Below are 27,988 nucleotides of genomic sequence, written 5' to 3' on the forward strand. Positions count from 1 at the left end.
GCTTGGGACAAGGCTGATATTGTTGCCTGGGAGGGAACCAAGAGGAGCAGGACTCCAGCCTGAAGCTGTTAGGTAGGTGCTAAATCCAGGGTCAGATTTCCAGGAGGCAGCCCAGGAAGTTGAAACAGCCAGATTCAGGAGTCAGGCGGCCTGGGGTTCTGGTCCCATGTGGCCAGGGACCTACTCTCCATCTGGGGGCCTTGTAAGAACCACTTCCAGCTCTGAGCCAGCTTCCTCCTCCATAAAGCGTGGGCAGGAGTGTTGTCACCCACATTGCAGGATTAGTTAGAGGCAACTAAATGACACCAGGGAGTTAAGAATCCCTCCTGCCTTGTGGGAGACTCTAGAACATCTCTCCATTAGAGACTGGGAAACTGAGGCCCTGTCAGGGTTGCAATGCCAGTGGGCACAGAGCGGTGTAGAACCTCAGGCTGGTGCTTCTCTGTCCAAATGGCGTCCTGAAGAGACTTCAGAGGCAAAGCAGCCCAAAAGCAGTCTGTGGGGCGGAGGGCATCTGTCCTTCCTCCTAGGCCTGGGGTGAGGACGCCCTTGCCACAACCCAGGCGAGAGCAGAGGGCAGAGAAGTGAAGGGACTAGCTTAGCTCACATCTCCTCCCAGAGGAGCTCTCCGGGAGCCCTTGCGCCAGAGCCCAGGACGTCTGGGCTCCTCTGGGATTTTGTCCCAAATCTCTAAGGTGGAGCCTGGGACTGATCGAGCTATAAGGGTCCCCTGACCACTGACGGGGAGGAGCAGCCCAGCACGGGCCCTTTAAGAAGACTAGGGGTTGGGGGCAGACAGGACAACCCCGGCCTGAAACCGGAGCGCGCGCGCCGGTCGGCGCCTGCCCCGCCCCCGTGTTAAGTAGGCGGCGGGACGCCCGGAGCCCCAGCCCACGCCAGTTCTCTCGACTCGAGACTCTGGCGTCCAAGCTCCCGGCTCTGAACTCCGCTCCTCGCCAGTCCCGCTGCCCAGCCCGCCGCGATGCGCTCCGGCCCGCGGCTCCTGCTCTCAGCCGCCGCCCTGACCCTGGCTCTGACCTTCGCTGCGTTGGTGGGACCAGCATCCACAGGTGAGTGAGGGGCCTGAGACGCCGACCTAGACTGGCAAGAGCTGTGGAGGGTTTCTTACGTAGAGGAAAGGGACAGGAGGACCCAGACTGGGAAACGAGGGGACTGCACTTCTGCCACCCCAGGCTGGGGTCTCTGGCAGTACCACCCCACCCCCAGGGGATGCAGGACCCCCAGCCATGGCTCTCCATCTAGGGGGTCATGTGGGCTCTGGTTATCTGAGGTTGGCCCCAGGGTCACTTCCCTAGGGTGTGGCTCTGTGCAGGATTGTTCTCTAGACCCAGTGGAGACACCCCAGTGCCGCCTGGGGTCCCTGTGCCCAGCAGGCTTTCTATGACTGGGTTGGTGCCCAAAGGACCCATAGTGACAGTGAGAAGCGAGTCCCCCACCTCAGACACCCAGGCAAGGAAGGGGGAGTGCTGCAAGGCGTGAAATGAGGAGGAAGCCACCCTGCCCCACCCTGTGTGGGGCCCCGCAAGCACCCCAGCCTCCTGGGGCCTCCTGCAGCTGCGCCCCAGCTCTGCTCCTGTTCCCCTTGTTCCCGGGTGCATTTTCTGTCTGGCCTCTTCACCACCACCTTCCTCCTGGCCTCCTCCTTCCCCTCCTGTCTTCTCTCTCCTCTCTTCTCACTGAGAAGGCCTAGTTAGTGGCAGACAGGACCACCCACTCTTCAGCCTCCTAGAGGCAGGGCTGGTGCCCCTCAGATATCCTGTGCCCCTCAGACAGCTCTGGGCACCCCCCTGCCACACCTCCCTGTCCCAGGCATTGGTGCTTGCCTCCAGCAGAGACTGCCGTCTGAGAGGTGCTAGGATGTATCCGTCTCTATTGCAATGCCAGAAATCCCACCATTATGGCATTCTTCCCTTAGTTAAGGCACGGTCTAGTTATGCCATAAGAACTGTGGCCTCAGGGCCCATCAGTCATTACTACCCATGTATGTATGAATCAGTGCTTCAGCCTACACCTTTCGGGACCATTCCCAAGAACAACTTTGAGCAGAAGAAGGGCCTGAGTCTCCCTTCCAGGGACCTAGGCCACACCCCTCTCCCCATTAGATGGGGAAGCCAGTTAGAATGGACAGTAATCACAAGGCACCCAAAAGGGATATGAGTCAGGGGAGGACCCCCCAGTGGGGTGAGTCAGAGCTGGATCCCAGGCTCCCTGTTCCTGTCCCCAGGGACCCCATCCTTCAAGATCTCAGGGCCTGGGTTGTGGGCTGGGCCTCTAGAGAGAGAGGAAGGGGGCATCTGAGCTGACTAGAGAGGTCTGCTTGCCCAGCCTCCAGCCAAGGGAGGGACTCCGGTACCCACCTCCTTGGACTTCACCTGAGAGCCATTCTCAAATACCTTCTCAGCATCAACAGTGTGCAGACATTGTGCTGGGCAGTCAGGAGTGCGCAGAAACGCATAGGCTGGACTTGGACTCATTCAGGAGGCAGAAAAGCAAATTAAAACTCAAACAGCAATTCCTATCGTGTCTGCAAAGATCCAGATGAGGAGAATGGTGAAGAGAAATTCAGAGGCAAGCTGGGGCGGGGCAGAGGGTAATCCTTGAGCCAAGCCTTGGAGGATGGGAAGGGGGTCAGAACTCCAGGCGAGGGCTCAATGAGCAAAGGCTCTGAGGGGGTATGAGCAGAGGGAGGTTGAGATAAGGAGTTCCAGCAGCCTGGCTGGAAGGTATATATATTTTGAGCACAAGCCAGGAAGAGCCATTGGGCTGGGGCACAGAAACCTGAGATGGCAAAATGCAGTCCACAGCCTATACCCTATTGGCAGTGGGGAGCCAGCGAAGCTTTTAGAGAGGAGAGTGACATGGTGCCAGTGGGGTTTTATAACATCAAGCTGACCCCGGCCCTTAGGAGGGATTTGGAAGCGGTGAGGGGGTGGGCAAGCTAGTATCCTGTCCCCCTCACAGGCAGAGCTCCCCTCCAAGAGCCCACCTCTGTCCCCATGCCATGTCCCCTCTGTCCCCCATCCTGGTCTCTGCAATAGGGACAGCCCCTACTGAGGAAGGTATCACTCCCACCCCTCCTGGACACCCTTAGCCCCAAAGGCCCCCAAGTCTCAGGTACCAGAGTGAGGCACACTGGGATGCTTTCCCTGCACTCATCAACATTCCAGGGCATCCAGGTCATGGGACCTGAGAGTCAAGCACCTTTGGAGACCATCTGGGCCAACCTTCCAATTGTACAGACAGGGAAACTGAGGACCCAGGGAGGAAGCAAAGTGCTGTAACCCACAGAGAAGCCCAGCTGCCCGACAAGAGCCCCTAGTCCCACTTTGTTGGAGCTCCCCGCCTGCGTGGGCAGCTAGACTTGACCCCTGTGCCACTGTGGATGATAAGTGTGATGTCCAGCCCCTTCTAAGCCCTGTGGGAGGCCCAGCAGAGCCACAGGCATTGGGGAGATTGGGTTTGAGCTGATGTGCTTCCAGCCAGGGGGTACAGCACAAGCAAAACTGGGAGGTCAGAGTGAGCACAGAGCGTGCAATGCCAGTGGCCCCCGTACCTCTTCCCTGCCTGGCATAGCTGACTTTTAAAGGCAGAAGGTGAGGGGCTCACATGGGACTCAGGCGGGAGTAGCTGGCAGAGAGGGTTCCTGTGTAATCTGGGTGAGGGCTCTGAACTGATGGGGGTGTCTTAGAGAGCGGGGCTGGGGTGGGGACAGGGGAGCCTCAGGTGCAAGGAATTGAACCAGGGTAGATTCCGTTGCCTCTAAGGATGGTCTGGGGGAACGAATAGTGCTGGAGACAGCCTCTCAGCCTTGTGTGTGTCTGTGTGTCTGTGTGTGTACGTACACTGCCCCAGCCCTCCAGAGCAGGGCAGGGGCCAGGGCCCTAGGCCCAGCACCCCCCACCGGACTCTGAAAAAGCTGTTCCAGACCAAGTATAACTGAGCCCCCGCTCCCAACATTCACCCGCCTGCCCAGCCAGGACAACAAGAGTCTTTCAGTGCTGCCCGCGTGGGGGGCCCGAGGAGGGGGCCGCGCCAGGTGGGCCAGGCGGCTGATGAAGGGCCGGAGGGGAGTGGGGTGTGAGGAACTGGGCGTGCTGCCCAGGATGGGGCGGGCAGGGGAGGAGGAGTTGGAAATAGCCCTGACTACACACTCACTGGCGCACACAGATGTGAGCCCGCGCAACCGTGCACACAACCAGCAGTGCTCACAGACCTGGGCTGGGTGGGGCCTTCAGGGAAGGAGGTGAGGACAAGATGGGGGCAGGGGGTGCTGAGCTGCGCTGGGGCTCCTATTCAGTGCCAAGAGCAAATAAACAAGGGGGCCTTTAGGTCTGGGACTTGAGCCTGCTCCCTTCCAGGTCCCTCCGCTCCTTTACTGCCTTGCCGCCGACTCCTGGCCCCATCCAGCTCCCCTTTTGCCTCCAACATGCCCCTGACTCAGCGTGGGTCCAGTTCTGTAGAGCCTTTCAGAGTTAAGACTCCTCCTCCAGGTGCAGGCTTAGGGTGTGTTTCAAAAGTATTGTATTACCATTATTACTGAGTGTGTATGAGTAATTTTTGAATGAACCGAATTTGTATGAACAGTTTTGTACTTGGATTCTCCCTGGGGTAGGGGCTCCTGGCTCTCTGCTTCTCAGGAGGGTCCGTAACTCCAAACAGGGGACAGGATGGAGCTCTCTTATAACAGAGCTCCTACCTCCCGAGACACCCCGTGGTGGGGGGGGGCACTAACCATGTTGTCCTGCAGCTTCACAGCAGCCCTATAAGTCAAGAAACATTCCCCATTTTACAGATGAGGAAACTGAGGCTCTGAGAACGAGAAGGACTGGCCTCAGGTCCCTCTTTGGGTACACAAGCCATGGTGTTCTCACTCACCCCAACAACAGCCGCCTTTCCCAGATCAGGCCAGGTAGGCAGCCACCGACCAGTGGACTCAGGCCCCCCAGCAGAGGAGAGAGACAGGTCTTCAGGAGAGAGACAGGTCCCTGAGGACCCCAGATCTCTGTTCCCATCTCTGCAGACCCCTCCAGCAAGTGCCCCCTACCTTTCCAAACCCTCCCCACTTCCTCACAGCATAAGCAGATCTTCTTCAAGGCAGCCTACCACTCCTCCACCGACATCTGGGGTGGCAAATGAAGCCCATCTGTCTCAGATGTAGGGTGGTGGCTCTGGGGCTGCCGTCAAGGTGGCTTGGTGGCATGGCTCACTCATGTTCTGGACAGTGCCTCTCCTGTTGACCACTCCTTCCTCCCACTCAGCTCCTGCCCACGCCCTGGCCGCTCCCCACCTGCAGAAACGCCAGCCTTGCCAGCTCTGACGCGCATTAGCCAGGCCTCCCGCCACTGCTCATACAAAACCATTTCAGTGTGTGTCTCTCTTGCAGCTTAAGTGTCACGGTGTGTCAGTAAGGCAGCCTCCCCTCCCAGACCTCACTGCAGAGACTCCCCAACCCAGGCCAGCCCCCCATGGTTCATAGGGAAACCAGGACCCAGAGAGGGGCAGCTATTTTCTCGGAGTCACACAGCAAATGCTTAGCAGGGTAGTGGGTAGACCTCTCTGCTGTTTGTCCTTGTACCCTGGTTTGGGTGTGGCCTTCCCCACAGGACCAGCAGCTCCCCGAGGGCAGACCTCCCATCTACTTTTCTCTGAGGTCTCCACTATCTTGCTGCACCCAGGACTGGGCCCACAAGGGGCATAGAGATCACTGAGCCAACCAGGGGTTTTCAGACTGTGTCCAAGGTGCTCCGGGGCTTTCCATTCCCATACCTGGGAATACGGGATGCTTGCACCACCCTGATTCATGCAGAGCAGTCTCGTGAACATGTGTTTACGTAAGACACAGTTTTGATAAAGTGTTCTGTGGCTTAAAAAAAAAAGACTTGAAAACCAATTAATTGCTTTGAGTTAAAACATACTGAGAGCAGGGGAGAGTCAGGTCACATACAAGAAAGGACTTCCTGGCTTTCAAAGAATCCAGATCAAGATTGATATCAATGGCCCCTGGAAGATATCCTTCCACCAGTGGAGCAAAGTCTGGGGGCCTGAAGGCAGGGAGCAGAATGTAGTCCCAGCTTCCTCCCGGCCAGCCCTGGGGACCTGGCCTCTCCTGCCCCAGCATCCCATTCCTGTCCCTCTCGGAACCAAATGGGACACTCCTGAGTATCCAGGTAGACAGCAGCCTCATGGTGCCACCTGCCTGCAGGCCCAAAGACACCATGACTGTGGCTGGGCCCTCTCTCCCCCCAGTAGATCAGCCTCCACATTCAAAGTGATGCTGTGTCCCACAGGCTGGCTGATGAACTAGAGCATCAGATAATAATCCATAATCCCTGGCACCTTTCCACCCTTGCCCAAGCTGTTGCTTGCAACTGCTCTTCTTTTTTTCTCTCCATCCTTCAAGGTCCAACTCCAGCATCACCACCCCTGGGAGGCTTTTCCAACCATTGATTATTCAGGCCTACAGCCTGGTCTGCCCCCCTTCTGGGGCCCTGCCCTCCATCTCTGTGAGATTACAAACCTTTCTCCCCCTACCTTCATCTGGCCCCTGCCCCTGTTCTGTGACCTCCATCAGCATGACACCCAGTAGGTGTATGTACATGTGTGTGCAGACACACACTTGCAAACACACACACACACACACACATAGTGTTCTCAGAAGCCTGGCTCAGGGCCTAGCAAAGAGAGTGTCCACCCCGAGAGAGAGAAGCCTGGGGGAAACCCCCAACTCAGGACACACAGCCCCCAGTTCCACCACCAGGCCAGGGCCTCTAGCCTGTGCCATCCTTCTCTCTGGGAAGATGGAGAGGGGGTGGAGGAGAGGAGACCAACTTCCGTTCCCACCTAAGAGCAGCCCCCGCCCCGACATTTCAGGAGGGGGCAGCTATAAATATCAGTGGGCCCAGGATGCTGATTCCCACGACACCAACCCTCCCTGCCCCTTCCCTTGTGTGCAGTGACTGGGGCAAGTCCAGCTCTCCTACAGCTGGAGGCCAGCCAGGCAGGCCTCCGGCCCAGACACACACACACACACACACACACACACACACACACACACACACTTCTCACCGTGGTGAGGGCAGGAACGAATCATCCTTTTTGGGCGTCTTGGAGCAGCTAAGAGTAGGCTTCCCTCCCGCCCCTCAGTCCTGACTCAGGCCCCACCTCTCCCTCCTCTGAGTCCTCAGCTCCTGGAACAGGGCTGGGGGAGACAGGAGGCCAGGCTCATCGTGGTAAAGAACATGGTGTTAGAGAGCTTAGAATTTAATTCCAGCCCTACAACTCGATACCGGTGGCCTGGCCTTTCTGAGCCTCAGTTTTCTCCTCTCTGAAATGGGATAAATAATTCCTACCTCCTATGTGTGTTGGGGGTTAAAGCCCTTTGCCTGGAGTAAATGCTCAGTAGGTGCCTGGTCCTGAGGTTGCTGTTATTCTGTTTTTCCCATCTTCTGGAGTGGGGCAGGCCCAGCAATGGTGGCGGGGGACGGGTGGGGGGTGGTTCCTGCTTAGGAATCTTTGAGAAAGTTTCCAAAGCAGGGGATTGGAGAGGGTCTGTGTGGGGACGAAGTGACACGGAAAGGAGGAGGCAGGCTCCCAGGGGACCTGTCAAGCCAGCCTCTGCCCGCCAGCCCAGGACCCTTTAGAAAGGGGGGTGGGGGTAGGTCCTGCATCTGACTGACTTACTGGGCTGAGGTCCACACACCTCTCCTGTGTGAGGAGAAGCAGGACAGCCCCTTGCAGCCCCACCTCAAAGCCTAATGGTCCCTTGGATGGAGATGGTTGAGCCAGGACGAAGCACAATCAACCTGTTGAACGAATGACCAAATGAAACTCAGACCCTGTCCCAAGAGCAGATGGGTGGGGACAGAGAGAAGGAGCAGGCCTCGACACCTTTTATAAGATGGGGAGCCTAGAAGCCTGTCCTTTCCCTGCTCTCTGCCCACCCTTCAGGGGCCCCTCTGGAGGTAGGGGCTGGAGGCCAGGGCCCAGTGATGTGAGATGGCTCCCATGAAGCTCCCATGGGACTATTACCACCACTCATTAAGCAGTAGTGGCTGCATCATGAGGAGCAGGATCCAGAATGAAGGACTGAGGGATTCTCTCTATCCTGGGCTGCTTGGACCCATCAGGGGTGTTGGTGATGCCTGAGTCCATGTATGCGTAAGATCAGAGTTGGTGGAGGTGAGGGGAAGTGAGTCTCAGGAAATGGCTACAGAGTGGGGTGAGCAGCCTCGGGGAGTGCCAACTGGAGGGACACTCTGGATAAAAAGCCTTGGCCCCCAAGTCAAGATCCCAGTGTGGAGGCATCCTCTGCTTTCACCCCCAGAGAGGTAACCTTCTGAACAGACTATTGGGCAAAGACTGGTCAGCTCCCCAGATGTGTGCTAATAGAATCCAGGCTCCTGCCCCCGGCTGAGGCTCCATCTCTGGACATCGGGTGCCCATGTGCTTCCAGACACTCATCTGGAGCCCATCTGGGCCTCTCCAGGGGCAGGTACTCAAATGGGAGCCCCTCCTTCCAACTGTTGACAGCCCTGGGATAGAAGAGATATTGTAGGGACCTGAGCCAAATGTGTAATGGCAGCCCTTGGGATACCTGGCCCTGCTGTGTGGCCTTGGGCAGACCTCTGTCCGTCTCTGGGCCCCTGGGTAGGATCTTCATTCTCCAAGGTCAGCTCTAAAATTCTGAGCTCGGGCTTCCCTGGTGGCTCAGTGGTTGAGAGTCCGCCTGCCGATGCAGGGAACACAGGTTCGTGCCCCGCTCCGGGAAGATCCCACATGCCGCGGAGCGGCTAGGCCGGTGAGCCATGGCCGCGGAGCCTGTGCTCCGCAATGGGAGAGGCCACAGCAGTGAGAGGCCCGCGTACCGAAAAAATAAAAAATAAAAAATAAAAAATTCTGAGCTCAAGCCTCTTGGGAAAAGGGCAAAGATCTCTGCTTCTATCCAGAGAGAGCTGGCTGCTTATCTAGGTCCACACAGCAAGGCAGGCTAGGCTCAGAACAGGGCTGAGAGGTGGCCCAGCCTGCCAGAGCTCTCTGGCATCAAGAAACCGTTTTCCTAAGTTGGCACGGAGCCCTGGGGCTCTCCTGGGATGAGAGCAGCGGCTCTTCTCCACCCCCAGTTCCCCTCTTCCACCCCCACCCCCAGCCCCACCCTACCAAAAATAAACCCAGTCTCCCCATCTTGTACCAGCCAGACCCACCCAGCCCCTCCAGAGAAAGTTGAGTCACTGCTCAAAGCTGCTCCTTTTTTTAACTGTCTGAGTCACCGGTTGTGGCTGTAGCTCCATGACACATGCCCCAGGCTGTAGCCACCCCACAGCCCCCAACGACACAACCAAGGGAGGGGAGGGGTCTGAATAGAGGCTGGCAGCAGGTGTGAGCCCAGGCTATAGCCTCAGCCTGTAACTCCTCCAGGCCCGGGGAATTCACCTCCTAGCAAGTCAGAGCCCAGACCTGTCCCCAGCAGTCCTGGAACTGCCCTGCCCCCTCTGTCCAGGACAGTCCTTCCACGATCTTGGCGACGAAGCCCGTGTGCATCGGCTCTGCCCCCACAGCTTTGCTTTGCCTCCAAACGGACCCGGGCCTCCCAGCATTAGATTGACGGGAACAGAGGGTCTCCAGGTCCTGGGGGTGGGAGGAGTAGGCAAGGCCTGGCCTTCTTTGGTACAGGCCACAGAGATGCCTAATTCTTGCCCTTTCTCACCTGGATCCAACTCAGACTGACCAGTCTGCCCAGAGCACTGTGAAGACTTTCTGTAGGACGGAACGCCCCACTTCAGATCTCCCCTTGCTTCCTCTATCTCCTCTCTATTCAGGGCGTCCGCTGGGCTGCAGATCTCTCTCCCCGGACCCCTGTCTGTCTCTGGGTCCTCCCCAAGGCTGTCTCTCCATCTCTCTCCCCATCCCTGCGTCTCTCTCTGGCTGCCCTGTTCTCTTTCCTTTACCCAGTCCGCTGGCAGGCGGCACCCGTACCCCCAGAGGTCCTTCTCTGCCTCCTGTGCCTTGCAGACATGTAACACACCCTCACCTCCACCCATTCCCACAAAGAACTCTGGGCCCCAGGGACCGATTCTGAGAGAAAGTTTCCATCCTCCTCACCCAAGTCCCCTCCTTCCCCTGCCCCAAAGTGCAGGCTACATCCTGTCCCAGGGAATGTCAGGATCCCACAGGCACTTCCTTGGGGGCTGAGAAAGGGGGGCAGGGGGCCTGGGAATGGCTCCACCCCCAGCGCCTGCCTGAGCGGGAGCCTGCGCGGCCTCAAACCCCATCCATCTCCTGTCTGTGGCTATGGCCTCCAGCTATAAATAGGTGTTCTGATTCTATTTTCTTTAAAAACAAGCACCAGACTGTCACCACAGGCCCAGAAAAGGACTCCCTCGTTGGGGCAGTGCCCCACTCAGCCCCAGCCATTGTGTCCAGCCTCACCCCACCCCCCCCCGGGGCCCTGGAGGGCAGAGGAGGACTGAAAGAAGCCTGGAGGTAAGACAAGTGGAGGGCAGAGCTGGGGCAAGCTCCCAGGTGCAGCCCCTCGCTGCTGGGTCAGCCAGGGAACGTGACACCCCTCCTGCCCTGTTGGGCCCCTCCCTCCTATCTTGCCATCTCTGTCACCAGTCTTGTCCCTTTAAGGCTCACACTGTTAACAGAGAGAGGTGACAGTCACACAGCTCCGCAAGCCACGGTTGAGTCTCTTTGCACCCCAAATGCAGAGAAGGAGCTATGGGGAAGGGTGGGGGAGGACTTCTTCCCTGAAGGGGCATGAGGGCATTTCACAGGCAAAAAGGAACGAAGAGCTTGCTGGGCAGAAGGCCCAGCCTGAGCGAAGGCCACGATGGGGACCTGTTAGGTGTGGATGGAAAACAGCCCAAGGTCTGTGAGGCTGGCACGTGGGGTGTTCAAAGGAGTGAACAGGAAAGCCTGGCGGGGCAGGGGCAAGGTCACCCAGCACCTTCAGTGCCACACCAGAGGGCTGGGGCTTGATGATGGGGCACTGGGGAGCCATCGAAGGCATCCAGGCAAGGGAGGAGGATGGAGCCCCGCCGTTTAGGTTCACTGTGGCTGCAATTAGCAAAGGGAGGCAGCAAGGGATGGTGACCATGTGTCTTGTGGGATGGCACAGAGAAGCAAGAGGGGGAGACAGACTTGAAGGACAAGTAATGGAGCTGAATGGAGGGAACATTGATTCATGGTCAGGAACAGGGAGAGGGTCAAAGCAACTTTCAGGTTTCTGCCCAACGGTGGGTGCGTGTGGGGCCTTCACCGGGTGGTGAGCAGGTTGGAGGAGAGATGATACTGAGTCTGGCTTGAGCAGGTGGGCTGGGGTTTGGGGGTTCCTATAGATGTTCGCGGTGTAGACGTCTAGGGGGCATTGGCAGGCAGGCCCAGAGCCCTGGAGACTCGGTGCTTGAGACAGAGATATAGGTACGGCAGCAAAGAGGCAGTGCCTGAGGTCAGGGGAGAAGAGGTGGGCTGGAGAGAGGGTGGCAGAGGTGGGGCACAGCTCAGTGGGTGCTGACGGACTGAAGGGGTCTGCGGAGTTGTCAGATGGGGGTACTAGGCAAGGAACCATTCCAAGAGGAGTCAGGCCTGCCCAGCAGTGGAGCGGGGGCCGGGGGTCTGGGGATCTCTGGCAGAACCTGGTTAGCACAGAGGCCACCAGCAAGGACACTGTGGTTTCCTGGTCCACCCTCCTAGGCCACACACTCCTGCTGGCACAGCACCAGTGCCAGGAACTTGCTTCTCTGCCTGGCTGCTGTCAGACAGCAATGCTGTTAGAAAATCCCTCGTATGGGGCAAATGTCACCACCATTTGATCCTTGCATTCCCTTAGGTGCTCATGTTTCATCTGTTGGTACCTGTGTATGGGCCTCCTGGATGGCAGATGCGCTGGCCCAGAGATACAGGCCTTGGGACCTGTCCTCAAGAGCCTCCGGTCTAGCCAGGCCCGTGGCCCTTCAGGCCAGAGGTGGCTGTGCTGTACCCACTGTAGTGATCACACCTCCCCACCAGCCCCTTTCTGCTGGGCTGGGCTGGCCAGGGGACAGGTGTGTGTCTATTTGTGTGTGTGTTGGGGGGATGATCCCTGACCCAAGCCTCTGCTTTCCCCAGTCTCCTGGATGTGGGACTTCTGTCTGCGGGGTCATCCCACCCCTCTTTCCTATATTTCAGATGGGGGAACTGGGGCACAGATGGCTGTGGCTTCTCCAAGGCACACAGCCTGTTGAGCACAGTCTGTGCCAAATTCGTCCAGGCTTCTGTCCAAACCCACAGTCATTGCTTCCACTATTCCCCATCCCAGCTCGCACACTCACTGTCTCCAAGGCCAGCCTGCCAGGCTGGGGGAAGCCCTGAGACACCTCCCCAGCAGCCCTGCCCTTAGAGGTTTCTCATCCCAGAGCGATGGGGAGACTTGGAGATGAGCAACAGGCGTCCCTCCCCTGGCTTCTGCCCAAGAGAGGGGCTGGCCCATCAGAGAGCAGGCTTCTCACCCTGGGCAAAGCCCACACCCCCTGCCTCTCCACTCTCGTCTCTCCCCTCCAGGACCCCCGTGGGCATGGGTAGCACTATCAGGGGTTTCTGGAATGTGCCATCTGCAGCCAGCCTTGAAGAAGGTCCCTCCCCGATCCGGCCGGCCCCAGACCAGACCCCATCCAGCCACACTGGGAAAGGCCAGCTGCCAAACCACCCATCGAAAGCAGATGCTTCCCCCTCCCTTCCTCACTCCCTCCCACCACCACCCCCGACCCTGAGAGAGGGAGCCCCTGAGGACTGAGGACCGAGGACCGGAAAGGAAGGGAAAAAAGTGTGTCTTCCCAGGCAGGAGGCCAGCTCTCACACCCTCCTCCCACTGGGGCCAGCCGCAGATGCTCCACTTCCGATTCACAGGCAGCAACCAAACCCACCCCCCCTCTCCCTGCTTCTGTGTGCACACACCCCTCCCTGAACCCACAGCACTCAGCTCTGGAGCCACAGCCACAGGGGCTCGAATCCCAGCCTTGCAGCTGCTCTTCTTTAGGCCCTAACACAGATGACTGCTGTCTCTGACCCTCAGTTTCCTCACCAGTAGAATGGGAGCAGCTTCACAAGGACCCTGTTGCAGTGGGGGACTGCAGACCCATGCCAGGCGAGGGTCCTTCACTCTGTTTCTTCCCTGCCAGGACCCCTACCTCAGCCTGGGCCCACTGAGATGAGGATCCCACCCTACTTCTGGGGCCAAGAAAGCCAGAAGGAACGGGATGTGGAAAAGGGCATAGAAATCCACTCAGCTGCCCTATAAGGAGGAAAATTATAAGGCAAGGAAAAGCCGCTCGGAATTGCTCCACGCCACAGCAGCCCCACCCTGGGGAGCAGCAGGGCCTCCACAAACACTCCATTGAGGGCCCCGCTTCCTCCACACCCCTGCCCTCCAGCCTGGGTGGACTCTGGGCTGCTTCTTCCAGCAAAACCTCTCATTTTCCCTCCCACTTCCTCTGTGCCGCACGTGGCCCCAGGGTTGGAACATGTGGCTGGGATCCCAGGACGCCAACCCTGCCCCTGTCGATGTCTGTGGACCAAGCTCAGCATCTCCCACCCCACCCGTTCCCTGCTTCCTCTCCAGGGGTACTCACCTTCCAGAGGGGATCCCTGAATTGGAAATGTTCCCCAGTGTATGCCACTCAGCATGGGTGGCCTCCGGATGCTTGGTTAGAGGACCGGTAGCTGAGACCAGTGACCAGAGTCAGGGCTCAGCCAATAGCTAAGGAAACTGTTGTCCTGCCCTGGCCTCCTTGGCCTTGCAAGGAACCAGAAAGGCAACCAAAGAGGTCAAGTACCCCGAGAGTGAGTCTCAGGGCTCAAGAGTTCTCGGAGTGAGGAGGGATGGGACTATCTTGACCCCAGCGAGGTCTTCGTAGTGTTGAGATGGGGAGGTAGTCAGACAGGGCCTGGAGTTCCTGCTCTCTGTTGAGACAGCTTTTGTCTCCCAAGAGGAAGGTTGCTTCTTTAAGTCTCATGTGATTTTGAACTAACCTATCATTGTTCCTATGGCTGTGGCTGACAGGGCAGGAGAGGAGCAGGTGGTCGGTAGGCCTCTGGGTTATTCCCCGGTCTGGAATCAGTGGGTAGGAGAGCCAGTGCAGTGAGCACAGTGGGTCTGCAGGTGTGTGAGCCTCTCACAGGCAGCCAGCCCTGGCAGGTAGTGAGCCATCTAGCCTTGGCTCTATGACCCCTGTGTCAACCACCAAGGGCAGGTTATGTTGCCCCTTTGGTCTGACCTGAAGTCATCCCCGTAACTTTCCCCCGTTACCTTCAGTGGTAACAGGCTTGGTGGAAGGTCATAGCTCGGTTTGAGAGGACTGAGCCTTGGGGGGCTATGGAACATGCTGAGGGAGGGGCAGACACCTGAATAGATGCAGTGACCACTTCTCCCTTGCCCCAGAGCCCAGGACGGCAGGCGTGGCCAGGGAGTCATGGTCCAGTACCCAGAGCCAGCCTGGGCCCACCGCACCAGATCCTCACCTGCCCATGCTCACCTCGACCCGCTGTGATGCGTGGCGCTGCCCCGCACTCATTCACACTCAGGCCCACACGCAGCCCACTGTGGCCGTTCAGGAGTCTGCAGTGCTCTGTGGGGCTGAGTTCTCATCTCAGAATATTTGCTTTCCCAGCCCTGAAATGGGCGGGAGCAGTCAGCCTCACCGGCAGTCCTGGGAGCTGAAGCTCTGGTTCTAAATCAGAGGGAACTTTGCACCCCACCCTCCTCAGGGGTCCCCTGGCTTGGCGGCAGAGTGCTGGTAAAGAAAAAGCAAGTCCCTTGGAGGCGTGAGAGGAGGGGATCAGGCCTTAGGTCCAGAGGGCCTGGGTGATGGGGCGGAGCCCCAGGCCCATCCCTGCTCTCACACAGGGCCAGCATTCAGCCCGCAGGTGGGCCACTCACACTCTCTCTCTCACACACACACACACACAGACACACACACACACACACGCGCGCGCACACACACACACACACACACACACACGAGGGGAGACAGAGCCCTTCATCCCTGCCTTGGCCCTCCCGGAACATCCCACCCTGCAGCCCCCGGTCAGACTCCCTCAGGGGGACTCTCCCAGCCTCACTGCTGCCTACCCAGGGCCGGGATCTGGAACCAGGATCTTTCACCCCTGGTGCCAAACCCCAAGAGGCTACGGTGGAGAAGCCCAGCTTTGTCCCCTCCCTCCACAGCTGGCTGGTGGGGTGCCCCCTCCTCACTCTCCTCGATCCTGTGCACAGCAGCAGGCTCACTGCCAACATCCTGCCTCTTCTGTCTCTCTTGGTTTTTCCTCCCCCATCTCCTTCCTCAGGCCTCCGTCTGGATCCCTGAGTTCAGTCTTTGTGGAGGAGGGGGTCTTTATTTCTCATTCTCACTTTTACTGTCTTTCTCAGGCTTTCTGTATCTCCCAGGTTAGTTCTCCTCTTCCATCCCCGTCGCTACATTATTATATTTGTGCGTGAATGAATGAATGAATAATGGTTCCCAAGTCTCTCCCCATCCGTCTCTCACCTCCTGCTCCGCCTCGGTACCACTGGATATACCTTCCCCACATCCTCATGTCCAGGTCTCCCACCACCCACCCTTGACTGTGGGGCTGGGCACTTTCCACTGGCCATCCTGCCGGCAGCTCTGGGCTCCCAAACTTTCTCCCTTATAAAGTCAGGCAGCAGCAGACACCCAGGAATGCTGCAGCTGCCCATGACGCATGCCAGCTCTGGGGCTGCCTGGATGCTCCCAGGCAACCAGGAATGTGGTGGGAGGGAGCGCACAGAGATTGACTGCCTGGGGTGGGGTGCCCAGGCAGGCAGGGCTCCAACAGGTGGCAAGGCCAGGAGCTGCAGGCTTTCTGCTTCTCTCTGTCAGATTGCTTCTCCCCTGGAGCCTCAGTTTGTCTGTCTGGTAAGTGGAAGCCAAGTACCCTACTGCAGGCAAGGGCCACAGAGAACTCTGATGTTGTGGAACCCATCACCAAGGAGTGAGGGTCCCAGGGCTGGGGAGACAAGTCTGGCTCTCTGGACTGTTCTGGGGCAAGGGTGGCACTCCCAGTTACAGCCGGGATGGGACAGAGGAAAGAGGGGGGCCAAAGACCAAGAGACGGAGAGAAGAGGAAAAGCAGAGGCAGAGACAAGGGAGATGTGGGACAGAGACGGGGAGAGAGACAGACTGGCCAGCCCCAGGGGATCTGAGGACCCAGAAGGAGCAGGGTCTGCAGCAACCCCAAGACTGGAAAGGCACTCATGCTTGAGACCCTGCCCCTGGCCAGCCTGGGAGGGAGTGGGGAGCCTGAGAGAGACTGAGAGGCCAAAATCCTGCTGATAGGCAGAGGGTTGAGCGCCATGATGGAAGTAAGCCTCATGTTTGGGGTCCCCCAGGGACAGGGACCAGGTCCCCATTCATAAACATCCTAGGAGTGGCCCAGGGAGCCAGGAGATGCCAGCATAACCCATGCTGTGCCAGAGGGTGGCTTGTTGGGGGACCTTGGCCTAGGCTTCATCCCCCAGTGTGAGAAAGGGCCGCAGTGGGGACGGATACAGACTCTTTCTGTGCCCCCAGCCCTCCTCTCAGGAAGAGGGATGGAGCGCCCACCCTGGGCCCAGACAGCAGCGCCCTGTTCGTGGGCAGGAAGGGTGGGAAGCTGTGGGATTCTCCACCTTCAGCAAACCTCTCGGGTGGATGGGTGCCGGGTGGGAGGGGATGCAACCCTCCAGGAACACACTGCCCCTTTCATGGAGTCAGGCACAGCCAAAGTCATGGCGGGCGGGCACCGAGGGGCAGGACAGGCCTGGGCACAATCACTGCTCTGTCCTGGCAGCTCCCAGCCCACACGCATACACATGCACAAACACACAGCCTTACGCAAACCCAAAATACACTCCCAGCAGCCACCCACACACTTGCACACACATGCAAGTACACATCTACACCCCCCTGGACATTCACCTGTGTATCCTCTTCCAGGCAGAGAAACCCATACCTGTGGCACTCCTCCTGCCCCTCCTACTTGTCCCCCAGACCCTTGGGGGCATCCTGCTCCCCGCATGCCAAAGGCCTGGAGCCACCCAAGCAGCCCACACCATTAACCCTCTGCACACTCACGTTTGAGAGCAGACCCAGACCAGAAAGGGACCTCCAGGACTAATCCCCACAGACAGGAGGAGAAAAGAGTGGGAAGGAGTGCCCATTTTACAGAATGGTGACACTGAGGCCTGAGTTGGGCCCCTTCTTCTGGCCCAGAGGGCAGCCCACATAGCTGCTGCAGGCCTCAACTGGTGTTTTGATGAATCGTGGGTCTTCTTGGCCCAGGAGAGTCAAGGACAGTTCTCCAGGCAGTAATGATGCCTCCTCTCCTCCCCACCCTGCCCTGGCACCCCTCTCCGTCTGCTGAGCCTGGTGTGGCCCATGCTTCTTTTCTCTCTACTCCTCTGTCTTCCACATTTCCAGAGCCTGTATATCCCTGCCAGTCTCCTGTCCTTGCTTCCCTCTGCCCATTTCCCTCCCTCTCTGCTCCTCTACACAACCCTCACCTCCCCCAGGAAGCCCTCCGGGATTGACTCCAAGCTCATGACTTCTTTATCCTGCATCCCCTCTCCATTCGAAGGCCCTCTCCAACTGTCCCCCTGCCCCCAGCCCAGAACAGGGACTTTGGGTTCTTACAACTGCAGCCCATCAGAGACAGTAAGAGAGGCAGCAGAAGGAGACCAGGAGGTGGGGGGAGTGGCACTGTCAGAGTTTCCAAAATCCTGGCCAGCAAGGCCTCAGAGGCCTCCGTTGGGGCGAGGGGGCTGCCTGCCCTGTGCGGTCCCAACAGCACAAGGCAGCTTGTGTGAGCCCTTTCCCGCCTGGCCCCGCAGGAAACAGCAGGGCTCAGCCCCTCAATGGGCCCATTCAGACCCCAGCTCTCTGGAAAGAACCTCTGCTTCCTGTCACCCTCCCACTCTGGCCTGGAGAACCAGGCCTAACAGGCTGCTACTCTCCCCTGCTGGGAGGGTGCTGGAGGCAGGTGGTTCAGTGGTTAGAGACAGCCAGCTACTTAAGTTCCTGCCTTCTCCTCAGCTTGACTGTGCCCTGGCAGGTTGACATCCACCTTTAGCAAAAGGGAGTGTGGGTGAGGGCTTGTGCTCACTCTTACACAGGGGAAGCAATGGGCCCCCAACTCCTGCGTGGTAGGCAGGTAAATGTTTAGCAACAGGCTCTCCTGGAGACAGGGAGCCCTGATTTGTAGTGTTTGCCTTGTTCCGTGGTATAAATGTTCTCACTGGGCAACATCACCTGGCTTGCAAAATTCCTGAAAATGTAACAATCAGCTCTTGCCAGCTGTTCTGAGTTCCTACGTGCCACAGTGGTGGCTCCATCCTGCGGGGCCACCTGCCGCCACTCTTTGGCTGTGGCTGCCCTCAGTTTAGTGTGCTGAATTTTGTTCTTAAGAATTGATGATCTTGCAGATAAGGCACCCCTGTAGGTGCCTGCCAGCTGCCAGTTCCCTGGTCTGTCCCTCACGGGCACCGAGGTGTCCTGGGCCTGCTGGGCTGTGTCCGCCTGGATGGTTTTGCAGTTCTCCTTTGATTCCTTTAGCTTCCCAAACAAGGCTCTGGTGTGGCCAGCAAGTGCTGGCAAGAGGGGATAAGTAGAAGGGATTTCAGCTCAGCCCGGGGGGCAGAGCATCATCTTTCTTGGATATCCCTCCATCCCTCCAGGCTGTGTTGGCTGCCCTTAGGACATACAAGTCTGGGACTCCTCCAGTGGCTGATGCTACTTCTTCAGGTGCATGTCAGCTGGCTCAGGCTGCCCGGGGACCAGCATGTATATGGCTGGTGCCAGATCATCCCTATCAAGGCCATCAGCCTTTACTCACTCTCACTGGATTTAAGAGAAGCCCAAGGGGGGTGGATCATCTCTGTAACCCATTCCTGTCTCCCCAGCCCTGGATGTCAAGTGGGGAGAGTCAACATTATATATGGCACTAATCTCCACAAAAGGAATGGACCAGAAATTGTGGCAGCAGGTTAGAGACCAAGGGAGGCTAATTTGGGGAAACTGCCTGGAGAGGATGACAACTTAAAAAGAGGAGGTGTCCCTACACAGGGACCACTGACCCTGGGAAACCCCAAATATGACCCCCTGTCTTGGGAGGCCCTCTGGCCTGCCCATCAGGCCGTCATCCCCTCTCAGGCCTTGTCTTCAGCCTCAGACCGAGGCTTGAAGAACTCAGCTCTTGTCATCCCTGGCTTCCTGGCCATGGTGGAAATAAAGGGGCCGGATCTGACCGCTCACCAGGGACCTTTAATAGCTAAGCAGCAGGAAGCAATACAGGGTGATGGAGGAAGTCTGGCCCTTTTTGGGTCCGGCACTGCATGTGGTCTCCATCTAGCCTCAGAGCCTTTGCTCTTCGATGGACTCAGGCCAACAAGCTGCCCCCACCAACCCCCAAAGACAGCTGGGAGCATGGCCCAAGAGAGATGCAGGGATGGGTGGGTTGCCTGACTTAGCACCACCAGAGCCCAGCTGTGGTCCCAGCCAACCCAGGGGCTAAACCATATGGGCGCTTAGGAGAAGGAATTTGAGCAGAGATCAGTTTGGGTAGAGGTGGTTCTCCTAGAGCTTCATTCCTGGGGCTTGTGACCATCGGGCCAGGTGATCAGGCCAGTGACCATTTCCCTTTGAGCCAGACCCAGGATGGAGATTCCTCTGAGGGCCAGGGGAAGACAGCCAGAGCTGCCAGAGGCCTCTGGCCCCAGAAACCTCTGAGGAAGAGACCTGAGATGCTTGAAATGCTGGGTCTGGCCTCCTTCAGAGCCAGGGTCTGGGCTGGCCGTGTCTTCTGGTGCCAGGACCAAGCAGGTGCTGGGACCAGCTGAGGCCACGGGAGAGCGCCACATAGGAGAACCGTGAGGGAGCACCAGCGTGCCACGCCCTCCCTGCAGCCCACCCGTCCACCCTGCAGCACCTCTCCTCCAGGCAAGGGGCTAAGCTTCACCACAGCTCTCTCTGTCACACAGCCTCCTTCTTCGGAGAGAACCACCTGGAGGTGCCTGTGGCCATGGCTCTCACTGACATAGACCTACAGCTGGAGTTTTCTACGTCCCAGCCCGAAGCCCTGCTTCTCCTGGCGGCAGGCCCGGCTGACTACCTCCTCCTGCAGCTCCACTCTGGACGCCTGCAGGTCAGTGACATCTCCCTGCTGGACTCCTCTAGCTTTGAGTGGCCCCCAACCGGCGGTGTGACCTTGTGGGAGTCACTTTCGCCTTGAGGTCTCAAGTTCCCCACTGTGAGATGGACAGAAGCATCCCAGAAGGTGTGACTTCCTCATGAACCAGCTCTGCCCTCCTGCTCTCTAGCCACACTTCTCACCACGACCCCTAGCCGGTCCTTTGTGTCCTGACCACCCTGGCTGCTTTCAGTTCCCTGCCGTCTCGTGGTCTCTCGCTTCTGCTCACTACACTCCCTCTGCCTGGTGCAAGCCTCACTCATTCCCTGCACCTGCCTAACTGCAGCCTCTCCTTGAAGTCTCAGCATGGGCATCCCTTCCTCACCTGGACTGGGTCCCCTCTCCTGGGTTCCAGCACCCATGCACTCCTCTGGCATAGCACCCATCACCCTGATTCACCACGGTCTGTCGATGATGGAACAACCAATACTGCTACAGCTTCCTAAGTTTTCTGTTTCATCCTTCAAGTCACCACAAGCTTTATTAGCAAAGAGTCTTCTGGCTCTCTCTTGAGGTTTCCCCCTAACCATGAAGAGCTTGAGAACATGAGGTCTTAGTCCAAATCTGGGGGAACCATCTGCTTCCACACCCCAGGGGAGAGAGGCCTCTGGTCCTCTCAATCCCTCAGCTGCTTTCAGTCCATCTGATGCTGCCATTGCTTCTCACTGCCATGAGGTGTCACTGTTGAACATGGCCTGGTACAACCTAGCACTGATGCTCTTCCTCCCTGCCAGATATATTGATGCCACACCCCTAGAAAGGTGCCCCAGACGTGGACTCCCAAAGCCATACGTTCTTCGTGCTCTGCTCTTTCAGTCTCCATACTCTGCCACCACCCATTTTACCATCTGGTTGTGGGAACACCACACCAGAGCTGGCTCTGGTGTCAATGTCCTGGGGACAGAACCATGTCTCTCTTCTCTCCCCAAGGACCTCCCCTTGGACAGGTCAAAACACAGAGCAGGGCTTCCCTGGTGGCGCAGTGGTTGAGAGTCCGCCTGCCGATGCAGGGGACGCGGGTTCGTGCCCCAGTCTGGGAAGATCACACATGCCGCGGAGCGGCTGGGCCCGTGAGCCATGGCCGCTGAGCCTGCGCGTCCGGAGCCTGTGCTCCGCAACGGGAGAGGCCACAACAGTGAGAGGCCCGCGTACCGCAAAAAAAAAAAAAAAAAAACACAGAGCATCTGATTGGGCTCCCCATTTCTGAACAGTGAGCCTGGCTGCCTCAGTGACCCCATGGTGTTTTGGTCTACTTAGGGGGACTCCTCAGGGGATTCCCAGGTGCCCATTTTACACCAGGGGAAGAATCTTCTGTATTCCAAGGTGATTTTTCTAGCACCTCTCACCCAAGGAAAGAGGGGAGACATAAAAGAATTTAGGCTGAACCTCTAGGAAAGCATCTTGCTGTATGACAGTTCTGTGTGGGCAGGCACCACATCGGATTCACATCGGGGTCCCCTGAGCCCATCCAGGCCTGGCACAGAGATCACTTTGGTGAGTGTTTGGGGGATGCATAAAGAGATGGCAGGAAAGGGAGAGGAGTGGCGTGAGAAGCCTTTGTCCTAGGCCCTCTGCTCTGGGGACCCCAAGTGTGGGAGACCAGTTATGCTTTTACTGCAGAAGTGATGGCTTCAGTGTGCCTCCCCCATCCCCCATTCCCCCGTCTCTCCTCAGGTCAGATTTATCCTGGGCCAGGAGGAGGTGAGGATGCAGACCCTGGCAGAGACACTGCTGAGCGACTCCATTCCCCACACTGTGGGGCTGACCGTGTCAGACAGCTGGGCCTTGTTGTCAGTCGATGGGCTCCTGAATGCCTCCGCCCAAGTCCAGCAGGCCCCCCTGGAGGTCCCCTACGGGCTCTTCCTGGGGGGCACCGGGAGCCTTGGCCTGCCCTACCTGAGCAGAGCCAGCCGACCCCTGCGGGGTTGCCTCCACACAGCTACCCTCAATGGCCGTAGCCTCCTTCGGCCACTGACCCCAGACGTGCCTGAGGGCTGTGCTGAGGAGTTCTCTGCCGGTGATGACGTGGCCATGGGCTTCTCTGGGCCCCACTCACTGGCTGCCTTCCCTGCCTGGGGCACTCGGGATGAAGGCACCCTGGAGTTTACACTCACCACGCGGAGCTGGCAGGCGCCCCTGGCCTTCCAGGCAGGGGGGCGGCATGGGGACTTCATCTACGTGGACATATTTGAGGGCCACCTGCGGGCCATGGTGGAGAAGGGCCAGGGCACCGTATTGCTCCACAACAGCGTGCCTGTGGCTGATGGGCAGCCCCACGAGGTCAGTGTCCACATGGATGCTCACAGGCTGGAAATCTCCGTGGACCAGTACCCCACACGTACGTCCAACCGTGGGGTCCTTAGCTACCTAGAGCCACGAGGCAGTCTCCTCCTTGGGGGGCTGGATGCAGAGGGCTCTCGCCATCTCTGGGAACACCGCCTGGGCCTGGCTGTCAACGTCTCCCTGCGGGGCTGCCTGGAGGATCTCAGCATCAATGGGCAGAGATGGGGACTCCGGGAAGCCTTGCTGACTCGCAGCATGGAGGCCGGCTGCAGGCTGGAGGAGGACGAGGACGAGGAGGATGCCTACGGCCCATACGAAGCTTTCTCCACCCTGGCACCCGAGACTTGGCCGGCCATGGAGCTGCCTGAGCCCTGCACCCCTGAACCGGGGCTGCCTCCGATCTTCGCCAATTTCACCCAGCTGCTGACCATCCACCCGCTGGTGGTGGCTGAGGGCGGCACGGCCTGGCTGGAGTGGCGGCACGTGCAGCCCACGCTGGATCTGAGCGAGGCCGAGCTGCGCAAATCCCAGGTGCTGTTCAGCGTGAGCCGCAGGGCCCGCCACGGCGAGCTGGAGCTGGACATCCCGGGTGCCCAAGCACGGAAAATGTTCACTCTCCTGGACGTGGTGAACCGCAAGGCCCGCTTCGTCCACGATGGCTCCGAGGACACCTCTGACCAGCTGGTGCTCGAGGTGTCGGTGACAGCTCGGGGGCCCGTGCCCTCCTGCCTTCGGAGGGGCCAAACGTACATCCTGCCCATTCAGATAAACCCCGTCAACGACCCGCCCCGCGTCATCTTCCCGCAAGGCAGCCTCATGGTGATCCTGGAACACACTCAGAAGCTGCTGGGGCCGGAGGTCTTCTGGGCCGATGACCCAGACTCCGCCTGCGAGGGCCTCACCTTCCAGCTCCTTGGTGTCCCCGCCGGCCTCCCCGTGGAGCGCCAAGACCAGCCTGGGGAGCCAGCGACCGAGTTCTCCTGCCGGGAGCTGGATGCGGGCAGCCTAGTGTACGTCCACCGCGGCGGGCCCGCCCCGGACCTGACGTTCCGGGTCAGTGACGGGCTGCAAGCCAGCCCCCCAGTCACGCTGAAGGTGGTGGCCATCCGGCCGACCATTCAGGTCCGCCACAACACAGGGCTGCACCTGGCCCAGGGCTCCACTGCACCTGTCTTGCCCTCCAACCTGTCGGTTGAGACAAATGCTGTGGGGCAGGATGTGAACGTGCTGTTCCGACTCACAGGGGCCCTGCAGTTTGGGGAGCTGCAGAAGCAGGGGGCAGGCGGGGCAGAGGGCACCGAGTGGCAGGCCACACGGGCCTTCCACCAGCGGGACGTGGAGCAGGGCCGCGTGAGGTACCTGAGCACCGACCCGCAGCACCACGCCGAGGACACCGTGGAGAACGTGGCCCTGGAGGTGCAGGTGGGCCAGGAGACCCTGAGCAATCTGTCCTTCCCAGTGACAGTCCAGAGAGCCACCGTGTGGCTGCTGCGGCTGGAGCCTCTGCACCCACAGAACGCCCAGCAGGAGGCCATCACCACAGCCCACCTGGAAGCCACCCTGGAGGAGGCAGGCCCGAGCCCCACCACCTTCCACTATGAGGTGGTTCAGGCCCCCAGGAAGGGTAATCTTCAGCTACAGGGCATGCGGCTGTCGGACGGTCAGAGCTTCACCCAGGATGACCTGCAGGCTGGCCGGTTAACTTATGGGGCCACAGCACGTGCCTCAGAGGCAATCGAGGACTCCTTCCGTTTCCGGGTCACAGCCCCGCCACACTTCTCCCCACTCTACACCTTCCCCATCCACATCGGTGGTGATCCGGACGCCCCTGTCCTCACCAATGTCCTCCTCTCGGTGCCTGAGGGCGGCGAGGGCGTCCTCTCTGCTGATCACCTCTTTGTCAAGAGTCTCAACAGTGCCAGCTACCTCTATGAGGTCATGGAGCGGCCCCGCCATGGCAGATTGGTGTGGCAGGGGGCACAGGACAGTGTCACCATGGTGACATCCTTCACCAATGAGGACCTGCTGCACGGCCGGCTGGTCTACCAGCATGACGACTCTGAGACCACGGAAGATGACATTCCCTTTGTGGCTACCCGCCAGGGCGAGGGCAGTGGTGACGTGGCCTGGGAGGAGGTACGGGGTGTCTTCCGGGTGGCCATCCAACCCGTGAATGACCACGCCCCTGTGCAGACCATCAGCCGCGTCTTCCACGTGGCCCGCGGTGGGCAGCGGCTGCTGACCACCGACGACATGGCCTTCAGCGATGCTGACTCCGGCTTTGCTGATGCTCAGCTGGTGCTGACCCGCAAGGACCTCCTCTTCGGCAGCATCGTGGCTGTAGATGAGCCCACTCGGCCCATCTACCGCTTCACCCAGGAGGACCTCAGGAAGAGGCGGGTCCTGTTCATGCACTCAGGGGCCGACCGCGGCTGGATCCAGCTGCAGGTGTCCGATGGGCAGCACCAGGCCACAGCGCTGCTCGAAGTGCAGGCCTCGGAGCCCTACCTCCGTGTGGCCAACGGCTCCAGCCTTGTGGTCCCTCAAGGAGGCCAGGGCACCATCGACACAGCTGTGCTCCACCTGGACACCAACCTAGATATCCGCGGTGGGGATGAGGCCCACTACCATGTCACAGCCGGCCCACGCTGGGGGCAGCTGCTCCGGGGCGGCCAGCCAGTCACAACCTTCTCCCAGCAGGACCTGCTGGATGGGGCCATTCTCTACAGCCACAACGGCAGCCTCAGCCCCCGTGATACCCTGGGCTTCTCTGTGGAGGCAGGGCCTGTGCACACAGATGCCACCCTACAAGTGACCATTGCCCTAGAGGGGCCACTGGCCCCACTGCACCTGGTCCAGAACAAGAAGATCTATGTCTTCCAGGGGGAGGCAGCGGAGATCAGAAGAGACCAGCTGGAGGTAAAGGGCTGAGGGCGTGAGCAGGGCTATGGGCCAGGTAAAGGGGATCTTTCCCTCCAGCCTTCATGCCATGCGTGCTTGGATGGTTTGGGATGTGCCTGTGGTAGCTTCTGGGCCAGTGTGTGTATGTGCCTTAGGTATGTAACTGTACATGTGCATGTTGGGTGCCTGAGGGTTTCTGGGGAGTTTATTGTACATACGGCTGCCTATGGGTTACGTGTTCCTCCACATGTCATGTGCACACATGTACATGCTGTGACCAACCATTCAAATTCCTGGGCCCCACCCAGACCATAGACTCTGATGTGGAGCCTGAGAATCTGTATTCAAACAAGAGTAGGCTCTCTGGAGGGTTTTAACAGGTACAAACTTTGAGGACTATAGGCCTTGAAGACAGGCTTGGTTGCCCCCACCGCCCAGCTCCCATGTCCTCAGTTCTTTTTTTTTTTTTCTTTTTAATATTTATTTATTTATTTTTATTTTTGGCTGCATCAGGTCTTAGTTGAGGCACGGAGGACCTTTGTTGCGGCTCGCGGGCTTAGTTGCCCCGAGGCATGTGGGATCTTAATTCCCCAACCAGGGATCAAACCCACGTCCTCTGCATTGGAAGGTGGATTCTTAACCACTGGACCACCAGGGAAGTTCCCCATGTCCTCAGTTCTTTCCCCAGACCTCAGGCCAGGCCTCAAGGTCTGGAGAGGGCTGCTGACCACCCAGGAACCTCACAGAGCAACCGCAGGCCATCCAGCAGACCCATTACCTTGCTGTGCAACCTCACACCAGTTGCTTGCCCTCTCTGGGCCTTATTCTCTTACACTGCCAACTTCTGAGCCTCTTGTGGTTCTGGCTGTCTGGACTTTAGGGCAGACTGTGACTAAACATGTCTGGTGTTGGGAAGTCTTCTGCCGGGAGAAGGCAGCATTTGAGCCAGGCTTTGAAGAGTCTGGGATTTAACAGCAGAGAACGGGGGGACAGTATCCCAAGCAGAGGGGCAGAACAGGAATGTGAGTTTGGGGGTGGTGTATAGCCTTTATGGCTGGACCATCAGATGAGGGAGCACCTTCCCTCCAAGCCCTAGACTGGACTAGGGTTTGCAAGCTGCCTGGGGCCTGTACTGTAGGAGTCTGTGTCGCTGAGAAGGATGGGGCGCCCTCTTGTGGCAGTAGCATGGCAGGGGCAGTCAGTGTGTGTGTGTGTGTGTGTGTGTGTGTATGTGCGTGTGTGCGACATATATGTGTCTCTGTCCACACATTTGTGTGTGGTGAGACTGTATGTCCGTGTCACTGAATCTGAGGATGTGTGATTGCATACATCGCCGAGGGAGTGTGTACCTCAGAGGCTTCAACAGCCTCCTTCTGTGACCCCTCTCATAACCAGGCAGCCCAGGAGGCAGTGCCACCAGCAGACATTGTGTTCTCAGTGAAGACCCCACCAAGCTCTGGCCACCTGGTGATGTTGTCCCATAGCACCACAGCAGCCGAGCTGCCCAGCCTGGACCCTGTGCACAGCTTCCCCCAGGAGGCGGTGGATGCGGGCAGGGTCCTGTACCTGCACTCCCGCCCTGAGGCCTGGAGCGATGTCTTCTCCCTGGATGTGTCCTCAGGCCTGGGTGCTCCCCTCGAGGGCGTCCACGTGGAGCTGGAGGTGCTGCCCGCTGCCATCCCACTGGAGGCGCTGAACTTCAGCGTCCCCGAGGGCGGCACCCGCACGCTGGCCCCTCCGCTGCTCCGCATCACTGGGCCCTACTTCCCCACGCTGCCGGGCCTTGACCTGCAGGTGCTGGAGCCACCCCAGCATGGGGTCCTGCAGAGAGAGGAAGGACCTCAAGACAGGACCCTCAGCACCTTCTCCTGGAGAGAGGTATGGTCAGGGAGGCCCGGGGTGCAGCCCAGCTCTGGGGGCAGAGTCTGGGGGTACGCACAGATAGGAGGCAGGAGCCCACATTTACGGAGCCCCTCATCTCATCCTCCCTCCCTGGCAGAGAGAGATGAATGTCCCCATTTCCTCCACTCCTTCATTCCTTCGCTCTGGGAGAAATGATTGTCCCCATTGCCACCTGCAGAAAGTGAAGCTCTGGAGGAGTCAATCTCCTCCTGCACCCAAAGGCAGGGCATGAAACGTGCTGGGCCTGAGACCCACCATGGGTCTCAGGCCTGCTGGGGCCTGACCCCTAGCCCTGGGCCTGCCTGCAGGTGGAACAGCAGCTGATTCTCTATGTGCATGACGGGAGCGAGACGCTGGCAGACAGTTTCGTCCTAGTGGCTAATGCCTCAGAGATGGACCGCCAGAGCCAGCCCGTGACCTTCACCATCACCATCCTGCCTGTCAACGACCAACCCCCCGTCCTCACCACAAACACAGGCCTGCAGGTGAGAGCATTCTAGGACCACCTCCCACCTCCCCTCCCAGAGAGAGGCCAGCACATAGCTCCCCCTCTGTGAGCCTCAGTTTCCTCCTCTGTAAAATGGGGATCCTACCACATGCCTCACTAGGTTATTGGGAAGAGAGAAGAGTGACTGCACTGAAAATAGAACACAGGTGTGGGGCTTTA

The 27,988-nt window shown here is 58.7% G+C and overlaps 1 protein-coding gene across 1 annotated transcript in view; it reads left to right on the forward strand.

The window, feature by feature from the left end:
• The first annotated feature begins 620 nt into the window (after positions 1-620).
• The window catches only part of CSPG4 (chondroitin sulfate proteoglycan 4), a 36,415-nt gene continuing 9,047 nt past the window's right edge, over positions 621-27,988 (forward strand). The window contains exons 1-5 of the mRNA XM_060096968.1: positions 621-1,070; positions 20,027-20,190; positions 21,910-25,437; positions 26,815-27,297; positions 27,630-27,806. Coding sequence (XP_059952951.1) covers positions 983-1,070; positions 20,027-20,190; positions 21,910-25,437; positions 26,815-27,297; positions 27,630-27,806 — 4,440 coding nt within the window. The 5' untranslated portion in view covers positions 621-982. The remainder of the gene's footprint in view (positions 1,071-20,026; positions 20,191-21,909; positions 25,438-26,814; positions 27,298-27,629; positions 27,807-27,988) is intronic.

This window comes from Mesoplodon densirostris, chromosome 4 (genome assembly GCF_025265405.1).
Source record: "Mesoplodon densirostris isolate mMesDen1 chromosome 4, mMesDen1 primary haplotype, whole genome shotgun sequence".
NCBI classification, from domain to species: domain Eukaryota; kingdom Metazoa; phylum Chordata; class Mammalia; order Artiodactyla; family Ziphiidae; genus Mesoplodon; species Mesoplodon densirostris.